We start from the raw sequence: 15312 nt of genomic DNA, 5'->3' as shown, positions 1-15312 counted from the left end.
TAAATGGAGGCAGCTTTTCTTTTGCTTTTTTTTTTTTTTTTTGCAACAGGGTCTCACCTCTGTCACCCATGGTGGAGTGCAGTGATGTGATTATACCCCACTGCGGCCTTGACTTCTTGTGGTCCTTCTGCCTCAGCTTCCTGAATAGCTGAGACAACAGGAGTGCACCACCACGCCTGGCTAATTTTTGTATTTTTTGCATAGGCGGGGTCTCCCTGTTTTGCTCAGGTTGGTCTCGTACTCCTGGTCTCAAGGGATCCACAAGCCTCACAGCCTTACAAAGTTCTGGGATTACAGGCGTGACCACTACGCCCAGCTGAGGTAGCTTTTCAACGACTATCTTTCCTGAGTTGATGTGCCCTATGTGATGTTTTCCTGTGCAAATCACATTACAGTGAGTGGACAGACCCACGCCTGCTGTGCTTCCAGCACTCAGGAGGCTTTCTTTAATAGTCATCTTTGTTGTCCTACTTGTAATTCCAACGTAGTTACTCCCAGTCCAATGGGCGACCCCCAGGTCTGTGAATCCATCCATTCCAGTAAGATGTGAGGTTAAATTGAAAACACAGATCAAATCCCCCACTGAGGCATCCTCCCACATGGATCCCAGGTAAGACAGGAGCATTGCTGTGTGACTGAAATGTTGGTGTTCTCTTCAAAGCAGGTCTCAAAATCTCTACCAGAATCAAATGTCCCGAAACAGAACAGTTTCGATAAAGCAGTCACTTAGCAATAAGAGTTAAGATTTGGGGGTTTTTTTTTTTTTTTTTTGAGACGGAGTCTCGCTCTGTCGCCCAGGCTGGAGTGCAGTGGCACAATCTCGGCTCACTGCAAGCTCTGCCTCCCGGGTTCACGCCATTCTCCTGCCTCAGCCTCTCGAGTATCTGGGACTACAGGCGCCCGCCACCACGCCTGGCTAATTTTTTGTATTTTTAGTAGAGACGGGGTTTCACCGTGTTAGCCAGCATGGTCTTGATCTCCTGGCCTTGTGATCCGCTCGCCTCAGCCTCCCAAAGTGCTGGGATTACAGGCGTGAGCCACCACACCCAGCCTTTTTTTTCTTCTTTTTTTTTAATAGAGACAGAGTCTTACTATGTTGGCCAGGCTCATCTGAACTCCTGGGCTCAAGTGATCCTCCGCCTCGGCCTCCCAAAGTGCTGGGATTACGGGCGTGAGCCACTGTGCCCAGCCGAAAGTTTTAATTTATTGTATGATTTATCATCAAATCTTACAAAGGCTACAAGACTGACTGTAGCAGCTGGGTGAGCCATTCCCTCTTTTGTCAGATGATATACAACTAAATATGACCCTAAGAGGGCTCTGTGAGTCTAAAACTAAAAAAAAAAAAAAGTGGACTAACATTAGACATACTTTTTGTCTGAAAATATTCAGGTTCTTAATAAGTTGAGCATGCTGTTTCTGTCTTTTCAAAAACCAAGGTGTAATGGAATACAAAGAAGTGTACATATCTCATGTGTACACCTTGGTGAGTGTACACATCATACACACATCCAGATCTATAGAGAGAATATCCCCAGTATCCTAGAAGGCTCGTCGTGTGGCTTTCCTGCTATCCCTCTCTCAAGGTAAGCACTGCTTGGCAGCCATTACTGTGGATCAGCTTCTGACCCTCACAGAACTGGAGGCACACAGTAGGCCCTCTTTTTTTTTTGAGACGGAGTCCCGCTCTGTCGCCCAGGCTGGAGTGCAGTGGCGCGGTCTCGGCTCACTGCAAGCTCCGCCTCCTGGGTTCATGCCATTCTCCCGCCTCAGCCTCCCGAGTAGCTTACAGGCGCCCACCACCACACCCGGCTAATTTTTTGTATTTTTAGTAGAGACGGTGTTTCACCATGTTAGCCAGGATGGTCTCAATCTCCTGACCTCGTGATCCGCCCGCCTCGGCCTCCCAAAGTGCTGGGATTACAGGCGTGAGCCACCGTGCCCAGCCAGTATGCCCTTTTCAGTGTCTGGCTTCTTTCACTCAACAAAATGTAAGCTTCTTCCAGGTAGCAGTACTATGTCTGTTTTCACAGCTGTTTGGGGCCCTGTACGATTAGGCCTCCACTGATCCATGCCCCTGTAGATGGACACTGGGCGGATTCCCGTTTCGGGAGATTATGACCAAAGTGGCTATGGACACGTCTGTCGGTGTGGACAGATGCACTCAGCTCTCCTGGGTAGAACGAGGGCTGCAGGCTGCTGGGTCAGAGGGTATGTACAGGCTGAGCCTCAGAAAATATTGTCTTCTGCAGTTCGATGGTTAAAAACAAAGCAAAACAGAAGAGATTGCCAAAGAGCTGCATACTCCCACACGCAGGGTGTGAGGCCAGACTGCTTCAGACTTGCCAGCACTGATGGGCATTCGGCCGTTCTGGGGCGGGTGCTGGCGCAAGTCACTCTGGTTTTAACGAGCATTTTCTTGAAGTTGTGATGCTAATGCAATGATGTGAGCACCTTTCCCCACACTGATTAGTCCTGGGATGTCCTGTGTAAGGAGGCGTCTGTTCCCGGCTCTTGCCCAGCTTTAAATTGTGTTGTCTTTTCCTAATCTATGAGGAGTTTTCACTGTCTGCATCAGCGTGTCCATTAATAAACAGATGTTATTAATTTCAGTGAGGTCTAATTTCTCAATTGTTTGTGATTAGTGGCTTTTGGCTCCCGTGGAAGAAATCGATGCCTACTCATGAAGATTTTCTCCCGTGCTTTCTTCTAGAACTTTGTTTTACCTTTCACGTTCTTACATCCACAGTCCATGTCACGTGGATCCAAGTGCATGGTGTGCGCGTGTGTGGGGGTGGTCGGGGCTCATCCTCTCTACGTGGATACCCAGGAGACCAGTGTGATGGAGACACCCGTGCTTTCCCCACTGCGCTTCAAGGGTCTTCTTTAGGTTGGTAATGTTAAGTTTCCCTCACAAGAATATCATTAGAAATAAAACATGGGGAGGGTCTGTCATTGTCATTAGATTTCTGCAAATTCCCTTTTTTTGTTTTTGTTTTTCAGGTATTGTCTCACTCTGTCACCCAGGCTGGAGTGCAGTGGTGCAATCTTGGCTCACTGCACCCTCTGCCTTCTGGGTTCAAGCGATTCTCGTGCCCAGCCTCCCGAGCTGGGAGCTCAAGCACGCATCACCATGCCAGTTTAATTTCTATTTTTGTATTTTTTGTAGAGATGGGGTTTTGCCATGTTGGCCAGACTGGTCTCAAACTCCTAACTTCAAGTGATCCGCCCACCTCAGCCTCCCAAAGTGCTGGGATTACACGAGCCACCATACCTGGCCCATATTTTAAATAAGTATTCTGTATTTATTTCATTTTTTTAAGATACAGGGTCTCATTCCATCACCCAGGATGGAGTGCAGCTGTGTGATCATGGCTCACTGTAGCCTGGACCTGCTGTGCTCAAGTGATCCTCCCACCTCAGCCTCCCAAGTAGCGGGGACCCCAGGCATGTGCTACTGCCCGCAGCTGTATCCCGCACTTTAAGTAACTTAAGTCCTCCACTTGCTTTCCTCTTTGAGGACTTAGCCTTGGAGTTAGGTTTGTGAATTAGAGTCTATATATTTTTTTCTCAATACTGACAACACATGACATTTTCAGATCTGGCATTGAACTTGAATATGTCTCCTTTCCTTCATCATCTGTTTCTCTTCCAATAATAAAAGAACCTTTCTTTTTTCTTTTTTTGAGACGGAGTCTCGCTCTGTCCCCCAGGCTGGAGTGCACTGATGTGATCTTGGGTCACTGCAACCTCCGCCTCCCAGCTTCGAGATTCTCCTACCTCAGCCTCCTGAGTAGCTGGGATTACAGGCATGCACCACTACGCTTGGCTAATTTTTGTAGTTTTAGTAGAGAGGGGTTTTCGCCATATTGGCCATGCTGGTTTCAAACTCCTGACCTCAAGTGATCCGCCCGCCTTAGCCTCCTAAAGTGCTGGGATTACAGGCATGAGCCACCGCGCCCGGCTAAAAGAACCTTTTTAAGCAGTATTTAGTTTTTGGAGTGGGCGTCTTGCTCTGTCACCCAAGGCTGGAGTGCAGTGGTGCAATCTTGGTCCACAGCAACCTCCACTTCCTGGGTTCAAGTGATTCTCCTGTCTCAGCCTCCCAAAAAGCGTGCCACCACGCCCAGGTAATTGTTTTCGTATTTTCAGTAAAGATGGGTTTTCACCATGTTGTCCATGCTGGTCTCAAACTCCTGACCTCAAGTGATCCTCCCACCTCAGCCTCTCAAAGTGCTGGGTTGACAGGTGTGGACCACCACAGCTGGCCTTGCGTGATAATTTTGACCCATTAATTTAGGCACTCCAATTGTTACCATCCTCTAAAACTTCACACTTGGTAAGATTCTCTCCAAACCATGCATGTGGGCTCCCTTCACTTTCCCCTCCAACAGATACAATTCCCCCACGCTCTGCTTCATGACTAACAGCAAACTGTTATTTAAAATCAAACAGTACAACCCTCCCATTACGGGGACAGCCGTACTGGCCAGTGTGTACCAGGAAGTGAAATAAGACCTTGGAGAGTGGAAGACTGGGTGAGTCCTGGGCCAGGCATGGGCCTTACACCTTTGCTGGCTCCTGCCCAGCTCTGTGACCTGCCCTGGGCTGGCAGAAGGTGCACATGCCTCCCTGGGGAGTTGCTGAGAACATTCCTTTCTTCTTATTTAAATGGTACCCATACAGAGTCGCTCACGGAAAAGGATATTAGTAAATGAAAAACATATAAATGGCACTCATGATCCACCAACACGTTATGATCCACCGCTGGGCCGTGGCCACAGCTGGAACTGCATGCTGCCTCGTATATAGGACATGTCTGTGAGGACAGCGATCTCCAGGCTTGGAGCAGGGCCTGGCAGAGAGCAGGAGTGTGGCCACCATCTCACCAACACAGAGATGGCACAGGTAGCCTGAGAGGGTGCAAGGACAGGAGAGGGCTGCCACTTTCTCTGCTCCAGACATGCCAGCCTCTTGTTCCCGTCCTCCTGGCCACACGGGCAGCACCCATTACTGCCATATAACCCCTCATCCCACCTCATCCCTTGAGGCCACCAGGCCACAACTTTGGCAGAGCCTCTCCGCCTGCTGTGGCCTCTGCTGGTGCACTCTCCCCAACCTCCCCTCTCTCAAGGCTCTGCTGCAATGTCCCCTTCCCCGAGACCCGCACCCCTGCCTCTCCTCTCGACCACATGTGACATTCCCTCTCATCACCGCAGATACATATGTGCTTCCCTGTTCCAGAAAGCATGTTCCTCAGGGCCAGGCTCAAAGACACAGAGATTCAGTCAGTGTTTGTGGATGAGTGAAAGAGTGAGCGGCCCAAGCCAAAGTGTGCAGAGTCAGAGTGCAGATGCCAGGCCTGCTCCCACGGGGACCCCTGCAGCCCCCGCCCTCCCCGCCTCCTCGCTTACCTGTCCTTGTACTTGATCACGGCATCCACAATCTTCTTCATCTTCTTGGTGAGGTTGGGTGGGTTAGGGGAGAGTTTCTCGGCAGGCGGCCGCCCGCGCTTCTTCTGCTTCTTGCTCTCGTCGTCCTTGTCGCGGCTGCGGGTGCTGGTGGTCGGGGTGGAGGAGCCGGCGTCGCTGTCTCGCTTGCGCTTCCGTGATGATTTCTTCTGCCGGACCTCCTCTTCGATCTCCTCCAGCGTGCCCTCCTCGATGGCCTTCAGGGTCAATAGTAGTAAAATAGGACAGCCAGCACCCAGGTCGACAAGCAGAGGCCGCGACGCAATCCCAGGGGCCGGGCTGGGACACGGAGGAGGGCCCCCGCACCCGCTCTCCCTTCAGCTTGACTGGCTCGGGGCATAACACACACTGGGACTCTCAAGGGGTGCCTGGGCTGCAGTGAAAGACCAGCACTGCCCCCAGCAGGCACCCCACCCAAGCTTGTCTTTAAAAAACTAATGGTTGAATTTCTTGACCGAAAAAAAAGAACTATCTTCTCTGTACAGAAAAGAACGTGCTCCTGAAATCCCTTCACCCGGAGGTGATGTTGACACCTCTGTTCCACACTCTCCCCATCTATTTCTTTTATTTACTTATTTATTTTTAGAGACAGGGTCTCGATCTGTTGCCCAGGCTGGAGTGCAGTGGCACCATCATAGCTCACTGCAGTCTTGAACTCCCAGGGCTCAAGAGATCCTCCCACCTCAGCCTCCTAAGTAGCTGGGACTACAGGCACATGTCACCACACTCAGCTAATTAAAAAAATTTTTTGTAGATACGGGGTCTCATAATATTGCCCAGGCTGGTCTTGAACTCCTGGTCTCAAGCAGTGCTCCCATCTTAGCCTCCCAAAGTGCTAGGATTACAGATGTAAGCCACTGGGCCTGGCCTCCATCTATTTCTTCTTTTTAAGATTTTTTTTTTTTTTGGAGACGGAGTCTCACTCTGTCACCAGGCTGGAGTGCAGTGGCATGATCTTGGCTCACTGCAACCTCCGCCTCCTGGGTTCAAGCAACTCTCCTGCCTCAGCCTCCTGAGTAGCTGGGATTACAGGCGCAAACTACCACGCCTAGCTAATTTTTGTATTTTTAGTAGAGACAGGGTTTCACCATGTTGGTCAGGATGGTCTCAAACTCTTGACCTTGTGATCTGCCCGCCTCGGCCTCCCAAAGTGCTGGGATTACAGGTGTGAGCCACCACACCCGGCCTTTTTAAGACATTTTAAAAATTATTTTTATATTTTTGAGACGGAGTTTCGCTCTTGTCACCAAGGTTGGAGTGCAGTGGTGCAATCTCGGCTCACTGCAACCTCCGCCTCCTGGGTTCAAGCGATTCTCCTGCTTCAGCCTCCCAAGTACCTGGGATTACAGGTACGTGCCACCACACCTGGCTAATTTTTGTATGAAAAATTATTTTTAAATTTTCTTTTTTGTTGTTGTTGAGACGCAGTCTCGCTCTGTCACCAGGCTGGAGTGCAGTGGTGCAATCTCAGCTCACTGCAACCTCCGCTTTCCTGGTTCAAGCGATTCTCCTCCCTCACCCTCCTGAGTAGCTGGGACTACAGGCGCCCACCACCACGTCCAGCTAATTTTGGTATTTTTAGTAGAGACAGGGTTTTACCATGTTGGCCAGGATGGTCTTAATCTCTTAACCTCGTGATCCACCCACCTCGGCCTCTCAAAGTGCTGGGATTACAGGCGTGAGCCACCGCGCCCAGCCGATTTTTAAATTTTCTTAGACATGTGGTCTTGCTACATTGCCCTGGTTGGACTTGAACTCCTGGGCTCAAGTGATCTTCCCATCTTAGCCTCCTGAGTAGCTGGGCATTTAAAAAAATATATTATAAATCATATATAACATAAAATTTACCAAAGCAGCCATGTTTTAGTACACAGTTCAGGGGCATTAGGCACGTCCCCAGTGTTGTGCAGCCCTCAGCGCCACCCACCTCCAGAACTCTCCCCACCTTTGACGCACGTGTGCAGAACTGAAGGCCACGCTGGAATTGTAGCCCACGTGCCACACTGCTGGCTGTGTCATGGATATCTTTTCCTGTAATTTTCTACAACAAAATGTTTTAATGTCTGTTTAGTGTTTCAGTGCACAACGTGCCCTAATTTAGCCTCCCCTTGTTCTTGGGCATTTAGGTCATTTTCCTTTTTTTCAGAGACAGGGTCTCATTCTGTAGCCCAGGCTGGAGTGCAGTGGCGTGATCTTGGCTCACTACAAACTCTAACTCCTAGGTTCCAGTGATTCTCCTGACTCAGCCTCCCGAGTAGCTGGGATGACAGGTGCCCACCACCATGCCCGGCTAATTTTTGTATTTTTAGTAGAAACGGGTTTTTGCCATGTTGGCCAGGCTGGTCTTGAGCTCCTGACCTCAGGTGATCTGCCCACCTCGGCCTCCCAAAGTGCTTGGGATTACAGGCATGTGTCACTGTGCCTGGCATTTTTTTTTTAAATAGAGACAAAGGTCTTGCTATTTTGGCCAGACTGGTCTCAAACTCCTGAGCTGAAATGATCCTCCCACTTTGGCTTCTCCAAGTGCTGGGATTACAGGCACAAGCACTGTGCCTTGTTCTGTGCTTGTTCTGACCACCTTTTTTTATTGTTGTTGCTATTTTAAATAATGCTATTGACAACTGACATTGTTTAAGACAGATTCCTCATGGTAAAACTGCTGAGAAGAACATGAATATGAACAATATTAAGAGAATCCCCAGGTATTAATTTTCAATGGTACTAATAACTTATCCCAATGGTAAAAAATGCAGCCGGGGAGCCAGGTGTCCAGGGAATCTGAGGCTGTGCCAGTGAGTCGCGCACTGTGCCTGGCGCTGAGGACACAGCTGTGACTTGAACCAGCCAGGGCCCTTTCCCCTACCCTTGGAAGGGAGATGGTGATCAGACAGCAACACCCCACAAGTGGTGTAACAAACGTGTCAGGTGCCAGGAAGGAGGGAAGAGAGAGACACCAGAATGATGGAGCAGACATGTCTTAGAGAAGATGGGAAGCTGAGAGCCTGAGGGGCCCAGGAGGATGGAAGGCAACCGGGTCAAAGAAGCAGCATGGAGGGCACAGCAGGCAGGAGGCACCAGGAGAAGGCCCCCTGCAGACCCGGGGCGGAGCAGCGGGTGCCCCCCAGACTCATGTCTACCTGGAACCTCGGAATGGGACCTTCTTTGCAAATGAGGTCTTTACTTTTGGGATTAAGTTTTAAAAATTGTTCTTAAAAGACACAGAAGGGGACACAGAGGAGAAGTCCCCATGAAGACAGAGGCAGAGATGGGGTGACGCTGCCCCAAGCCAGGAGGCTTCTGGAACTATCAGAAGCTGGAAAAGCCAAGGAAGGGTCCTCTCCTGGGGCCTCGAAGGGAACACAGCCCTGTCCACACCGTGGATTCAGACTTCTGGCCCAGAATGCAGAGAAAATAGTTCTGTTGCTTTAGGCTGCCACAGTCATGGCCATGTCCGATGACGGCCATAGGAGCATTTTGAAGGCTTTGAGTTCACTTGGCAACAGATGGCTGCCAGAAAAGTGGTGCCAATTCCACAGCCACCAGTAGTGGGGAGACAGTGTTTTGTATAATATTTTTCACAACTGTGAATTTGAATATACTGTGTAATAAGATGGGCTCAATGGGAAAAAATAGTCTCTTCAACAAATGCTGCTGGGACAACTGGATTTCCAGTTGGATGGATGAAGATGGACCCCTACCTCACATCATGTATAAAATTTAACTCAAAATGGATCTTACATGGATCTACATGGAAGAGATCAAACTATAACCCTCCTAGGAGAAAAGACAGGGGCAAGTCTTCGTGACCTTGGATAGGCGATGGTTTCTCAGATACAACACCAAGGCACAGGTGAAAAAGAAAAATCGACTGTAAGTACAATGAAACACTTCTGTGCTTCAACGGATATCACGGAAGTGAAAAGAGAATGTGCAGAATGGAACAAAATATTTACAAATGATATCTGATAAGGCACTTGTAAATAACTTACAATTCAATATTAAGATAAATATATTTTAAATTTGGGTAAAGGATGATGTGACTAGACATCTCTTTCTAGAGGATACACAAAGGGCCAACAAGCACATGAACAGATACTCCACACCATTAGCCATCAGGGAAATGCAAATCCAAACCACACTCAGATGGCACTTCATACCTGCTGGGATGGCTAGAATCAGCGGGCGAGGGAACAGCAAGGGTTGCTGAGGATATAGAGAAAGAGGAATTCTCATACACAGCTGGTGGAACTGTGAACTGGCGTAGCCACCAAGGAAACCAGGCTGGGGTTCCTCAAAAGGTTAAATAGAGAACTAACATTGTTCCGGCAACTCTACGCCTAGGCACATATTAAAGAGAAATCAGATATTAAAGAGAAATCGCATATTAAAGAGAAACGCGTGCACGCAAAAACGTGTATGTGAATGTTCACGGTAGTATTGTTTGTAATAGCCCGAAAGTGGATACAACCCAAGTGTCCATCAAGAATGGACAGAAAACCCAAATGTGACAAATCTGTACGAGGCAGGATTATTTCACCATCAAAGAATGCAACACACCTGCTGCATCATGGGTATGTTACATTGCGTGAAAAAAGCCTGACACCAAAGCATCCCACGCTGTAGACTCCACTGACAGGAAACGCCCAGAACAGGTAAAACTATATGGACAGAAAGTACATCAGTGGTTGCCTGGGGCTGGGGAGAATCCATGAATTAACAGGAACGGCAAATCGGGGCAGGGCTTCTTTTGGGGGCGATGAGAATGTTCTAAAATGGACTGTGGTGAGAGATGCACAACTCTTGGATACACTGAAGATGACTGTATCATATACCCCAAAAGGGTGAACTGTATGGTATGTAAATTACACCTAGAAAAAAATGTACATAGAGCAGCCACGTATGAACTGATCTTAAATTTAAAAGGTACGCACTGCCTCAAATATGCAGGGCTGAGCTGGGCACCATGGCTCATGCCCGTAATCCCAGCTACGCTGGAGGCCGAGGCGGGTGGATTGTTTGAGCCCAGGAGTTTGAGACCAGCCTGAGTGACACAGTGAGACCCCCACTTTACAAAAAATTTAAAATTAGCCAGGCGTGTTGGTGTGTACCTGTAGTCCCAGCTACTCAGGAGGCTGAGGTGTGAGGATCACTTGAGCCCCCCAGGAACTGGAGGCCAGCCTGGGTAACACAGCAAGACTTTGTCTTTATTAAAAAAGAAAAAAATGCAGGGCTGGTGACACTCATACAGCAGCCAAACAGCTCTGCTGTCACACAGGTCTGTGACAGGGCTCACACTGTCTTTTCAGGGTTTCTCTTCTGGGTCCTGGAGCGCTCTGCTTGGGAGGCTGGCTGGGGAACAGGATGGCCTGTCTGTCACCTGGGCTCCTGGTGTGTTTCAACAGCGCCCTCTGGTGCACAGCTTGGCAGGCAAGCTCATGAGTCTGGGCTGCTGAGGTCCCAGGAGGGAACCGGGGCTGTTTGGCCACATGGGCTAGGCCACATGGCTCTTTCCTGGGTGTGGCACTTTGCATGGCATAGCCAAAAGCTGCCACCTGCCTTCTCGGACTTATTGCTTCAGGACATTTTTATGACACAACTTCAGGGATGGATTCTGAATCATCGTCTCTATAACTCAGAGCCCCTGAGCTGGGAAGGGGTCTGATCTGTCACCGTAACCCCAGTGAGGACGTCAGTGCCAGGCATCTGTCACAGTGTGCCTTGGGCTGGGAAAGTTGGGTCGGGTGAAGCCCCAGGAGCACCGCACGACTGACTCAAAGACATCTGCAGCTGCTGTTGCAGGGCCAGGTGCCATCTGCTGAGAACGGGCCCTCATGTCAGCTCCACAAGCAGCTGCCAGCCCCGTGCAGCACCTGCCAGGTTCAGAGGCCCTTGGGGGCTTGCCCTCTCCTCCCTCCCCATGACTGAGTCTCCCCAGCTCATGGAGGGGGGACTTGCCCAAAGTGAGGCTGCCTGCAGCCAGCAGTGCAACGCTTTGCAGGGCGCCTCAATAGTCCATGATTCACCCTTGTGCCTCCCTCCTGGCAGGTACTGGGAAAGCCAGCAGTCCACTGAGATCAGCAACATGATTTTTAACCTCGGGAAGAGGTAAACCCTTTTACTTGAAAGACCAACCATAACCAGCAGCAGGTTTTGAGCTGCTCAGGAACCGTGGGTCCTTCTTGCATTCCAAGGCAGAGCCAGAAGGACCTGACCATCCCTGGCCCACATCGGAAGGCTCTCGGCTGCCTGCGGAGCCTGGCCAGGAGTGGCCCAAGGGAAGCATTTTGGACCCAGGCCTGAGTCCTGGCGGTGGGCCCTCTGTCTCCCCAGCCCTGCCTGGCGCCGGCCTGCGGCAGCTGCCGGGCCTCTCCGGCATGTACCTTGAGCCACTGCTTCTCCGTCAGTGAGTCGCTGTAGTCCACCTCCTTGCGGTGGCGGGAGCCACGGCCGAACATCTTCTCCTCCTCCTCCTCACAGGTCAGCCGCTCCACCTCCGCGTCGTCCTTGATGATCCACGAGGGGAGCTCGTCCTCCTCCATGAGGCGCGGCTTGCGCTTGGGGTTGCGGGCCTCCTCACGCCTGCGGTCCAGGTCCATGCGCTGGTGGGCGGGGAGGCAAAGGGAGAGGCATCAGCATGCAGGCACCAGGGGCACGCTAGAGCCAGAACACCGAGGGTTCAGAAGGGCCTTTCTCTGCCCGTGGGGCCCCACGCTGCTGCGAGAGTTAAACAGTAGCTCTCGATTTTTCGGTGGCTGACCTGGCCTGGCTACGTCAGACCCTGACTAGAGGCTCTGCCTCGGGAGGCAGAGGAAACTCGAAAAGATGGAAGGTTGCACAGGAGGGCTGCAGACCCCAGCAGGGGGGCAGCAGCTGCGTGGCCCAGCGTTGGTGGAGGCATGAGGCCTGCGGGCCAAGGGGCCCCTGCTTGGGTGGCTTATTTCCTGTTTCCCACCCAGGGGCAATGGGGCTCTGCGACTGAAGGCCTGGTCAGTCCCTTGGCCTTGGATAGGGCAAACTCCCTCTGAAAGGGAGTGCATGAAGCCCTGGAGAGCCCGTTAGAAAACAGAGCTGGTGGGGCAGGTCTCGGGTCACACGCAGAATGGCTGGGTGTGCATCTCGCCCTCCGATGACATCCTCAGGAGACTGGGGGTGGAAGACGGGTCAGTACGGAGGCGGGAGTGGGCTGCACTGTGAGCTGTCCCTGGCTCCCTGACCTGCTAGGGACACCACCATGGGCACTAGGACGTCTGCTTTGCTCCTGATGGCAGCAGAGTGGGATGCCTGAACTGCCCCATCCAGTCTGCAGCGCTTACCATGAACAGATCAAACTCCTCCTCGTGCCGGGCGATCATCTGGTTGACGGTCTCGTCGTCGGGCACCTCGTCTTCCTCCTATAAGATTGCAAACTGTCAGTGCCGCTGCGCAGGGGCCGGGGTGGGTGGCGGCCGAGCTCAGAGGCGAGCGGCGGCGTCCGTGGGAATGAGCTGGTGGTCCCGGCACGGCTGCGGTGGATGGGGACCCACACGGCAGCGAAAGGCACACACACGCACACGCACGCTCCGTGGGACCAGGGCCCTTGCTGGCCGTCTCAGCCGAGAAGCCGAGGATTGAATGGGCATGGAGACTGAACTACCCCTCTCACCTTTAGAGGTGGCTCCTCCAAGTCGGGGTTGACGCCCGCTGGCGGAGGGGCAGTGTGGGCGAAGCTGGCACTGCCGCTGCCCGTGCTGCAGTGTCTGCTCTGTGGATAAATAGAGGACTTCAGTCTCCAGGGCTGTCAATCCGGCGTCTTTCACCAGCAGTTTAGAAAAAAAAACCACTTCAAAGAAAAAGCAAGTACTCATCCTCTTTCCGTTCAGCCCACACTCCCTTTACTCCAAAGGGATGCAAAAAAAATAAGAGTGCAAAAAAGGTAAAAAAACAAAAATGAAAGCCGCTCATGCGTCCACCATTCACGCTGGGGAGGGGTCGGGGCCGGTGCTGGGCTCACCTCGTCCTGCTCCTCGTGCTCCAGGATGGCCTGCAGGAAGGCGCGCCGCTCGTGGCTGGAGGACTTCTGGTCGAACATGCCGGCCTGGATCACCTTCTGGTCCACGTTGAGCTTGTACTTGGCTGCAGCTAGGATCTTCTCCTCCACGCTGTTGACGGTGCAGAGGCGGAGCACACGCACCTCGTTCTGCTGCCCGATGCGGTGGGCTCGGTCCTGCGCTTGCAGGTCCTGGGGGAAGAGGTGCCAGTCAGTCCCAAAGGAGCCCAGGAGGTCATAAAAGGGAAGGTGGCCTCTGACACTAGCTGGAGAGGTGTGGTGTGCGTGCCACCCTCGGCCTGACAATTCTGCCCAGCCTGACCTGCCGCCGCACGAAAACAGAGCTGGTGGAGCCTGGGCCGCCATGTGTCCCTGGGGGGAAGGGCACTCTCATCACGTTCCTCCAGAAGTGCCACCTTCTACCTTACTGGGACCCCACAGATATTCGGGAAGAAAGTACCAACCCCCCAGGGGATTATATTCTCAAGCAGCTCCCGTGGCAGCGGCACAGCTCCCCACAGTGTGGACCTGCACAGTCGAGCACCAATTACAACAGGGGGTCGAAGCTCGGCCGTGTTGTGGCAGTGCTTGGTTTGGCTGTGGGCCCTGCCACTCTCACAATGCACACAGAACTGGAACCAGGTCTCACCTCTGTGAGCCTCAAAACTCCCTCAGCCTACATGGGGCCCAACCTGTGGCTACTGCATACCTCGAATGAGTGAATAAGCACCAGGAGTGTGGCCCAGTGACTGGTGCAGTCAGCTCCCAACAATGCAGGTGCCGTGGATGGGCTTTTTTTCTTTTTTTTTTTTTTGAGACAAAGTCTCGCTCTGTCGCCCAGGCTGGAGTGCAGTGGTGTGATCTCAGCTCACTGCAACCGCTGCCTCCCGAAGTTCAAGCGATTTTTCTGCCTCAGCTTCCTGAGTAGCTGGGGCTACAGGCATGCACCACCATGCCTGGCTAATTTTTGTATTTTTAGTAGAGACAGGGTTTCACCATGTTGGCCAGGCTGGTCTCGAACTCCTGACCTCAGTTGATCCACCCACCTCGGCCTCCCAAAATGTTGGGATTATGGGCGTGAGCCACCGCGCCCAGCCTGGGTTGTTAGTTTTATCATCACCCCAGCACAGTACGAGGAGGCTAACACGAAATCCTGTCTCGGCCCAGGAGCTGCAGGACCAGGGTGAGTACCAGTGATGCTCTGAAACTTAAGACTGGCACCCATGGGGTGGCAGAGGCCACACCTGGTGGGGACCAGGAGTGCCTTGTGTCTGCCGCTCAGCCCTCCTGCCCTGTCAGCACACTTCCTGGCAGGGCCAGCCCTCCCCAACGCGCCCCCAGCCCTGAGGTGCAGCTTCCGCCTGCTGCCGGCCTGCCAACGGGGACACACAACTCAACCACCTCCTAAGAAACTGGCTGGTCACCAGGGTCTGGGCAGAAGCTACACCCCAGCCTGATCGTAAAAGGGGCCACCAGTGACCACCACGGCATTCACCCATCAGACGGGCGACAATTTACACACTGAGAACACTGCTGCCCTCACGCTGCAGGGAAGAGCAGGGCACATTCACACCCCAGCGGTAGGAGCGAAACCACTTTGGCAGAAGCAACCAGAACATGAAGAGGACAATGTCTGGGGTGGAGCGACCCCATTTCTGAGGGCTGAGCAGACCTAGGGTGTCTGCACAAGCACGCTGAGAGAAAGAGGGACCCTGCTGGGTTGGTGACCAGGCTGATCAACAGAAAAGCTGGATGCCTGCCAACCAGAGTTTGAGAGCAGACGTCCAGGGGTGGCCATCTGCCGGGACGCCTGGT

At 52.2% G+C, this 15312-nt stretch overlaps 1 protein-coding gene across 26 annotated transcripts in view; it reads right to left on the bottom strand.

Annotated features, from left to right (window-relative positions):
* The window catches only part of SMARCA4 (SWI/SNF related, matrix associated, actin dependent regulator of chromatin, subfamily a, member 4), a 101377-nt gene that overhangs the window by 15272 nt on the left and 70793 nt on the right, over nt 1-15312 (bottom strand). For 13 of the 26 annotated variants that reach the window (XM_016935029.4, XM_016935035.4, XM_016935030.4 and 10 more), the window contains 6 exons: nt 13462-13689; nt 13114-13212; nt 12785-12862; nt 11852-12070; nt 7417-7512; nt 5415-5668 (listed from right to left, as the gene is read on the bottom strand). In XM_016935029.4, the coding sequence (XP_016790518.1) occupies nt 5415-5668; nt 7417-7512; nt 11852-12070; nt 12785-12862; nt 13114-13212; nt 13462-13689 (974 nt within the window). The remainder of the gene's footprint in view (nt 1-5414; nt 5669-7416; nt 7513-11851; nt 12071-12784; nt 12863-13113; nt 13213-13461; nt 13690-15312) is intronic. The other 13 variants (XM_016935042.4, XM_016935043.4, XM_054674175.2 and 10 more) reach the window with 3 other exon arrangements.

This window comes from Pan troglodytes, chromosome 20 (genome assembly GCF_028858775.2).
Source record: "Pan troglodytes isolate AG18354 chromosome 20, NHGRI_mPanTro3-v2.0_pri, whole genome shotgun sequence".
Lineage (NCBI taxonomy): Eukaryota > Metazoa > Chordata > Mammalia > Primates > Hominidae > Pan > Pan troglodytes.
The sequence above is the reverse complement of the archived record's forward strand: the minus strand, read 5'-3'. Positions and strand labels throughout refer to the sequence as shown.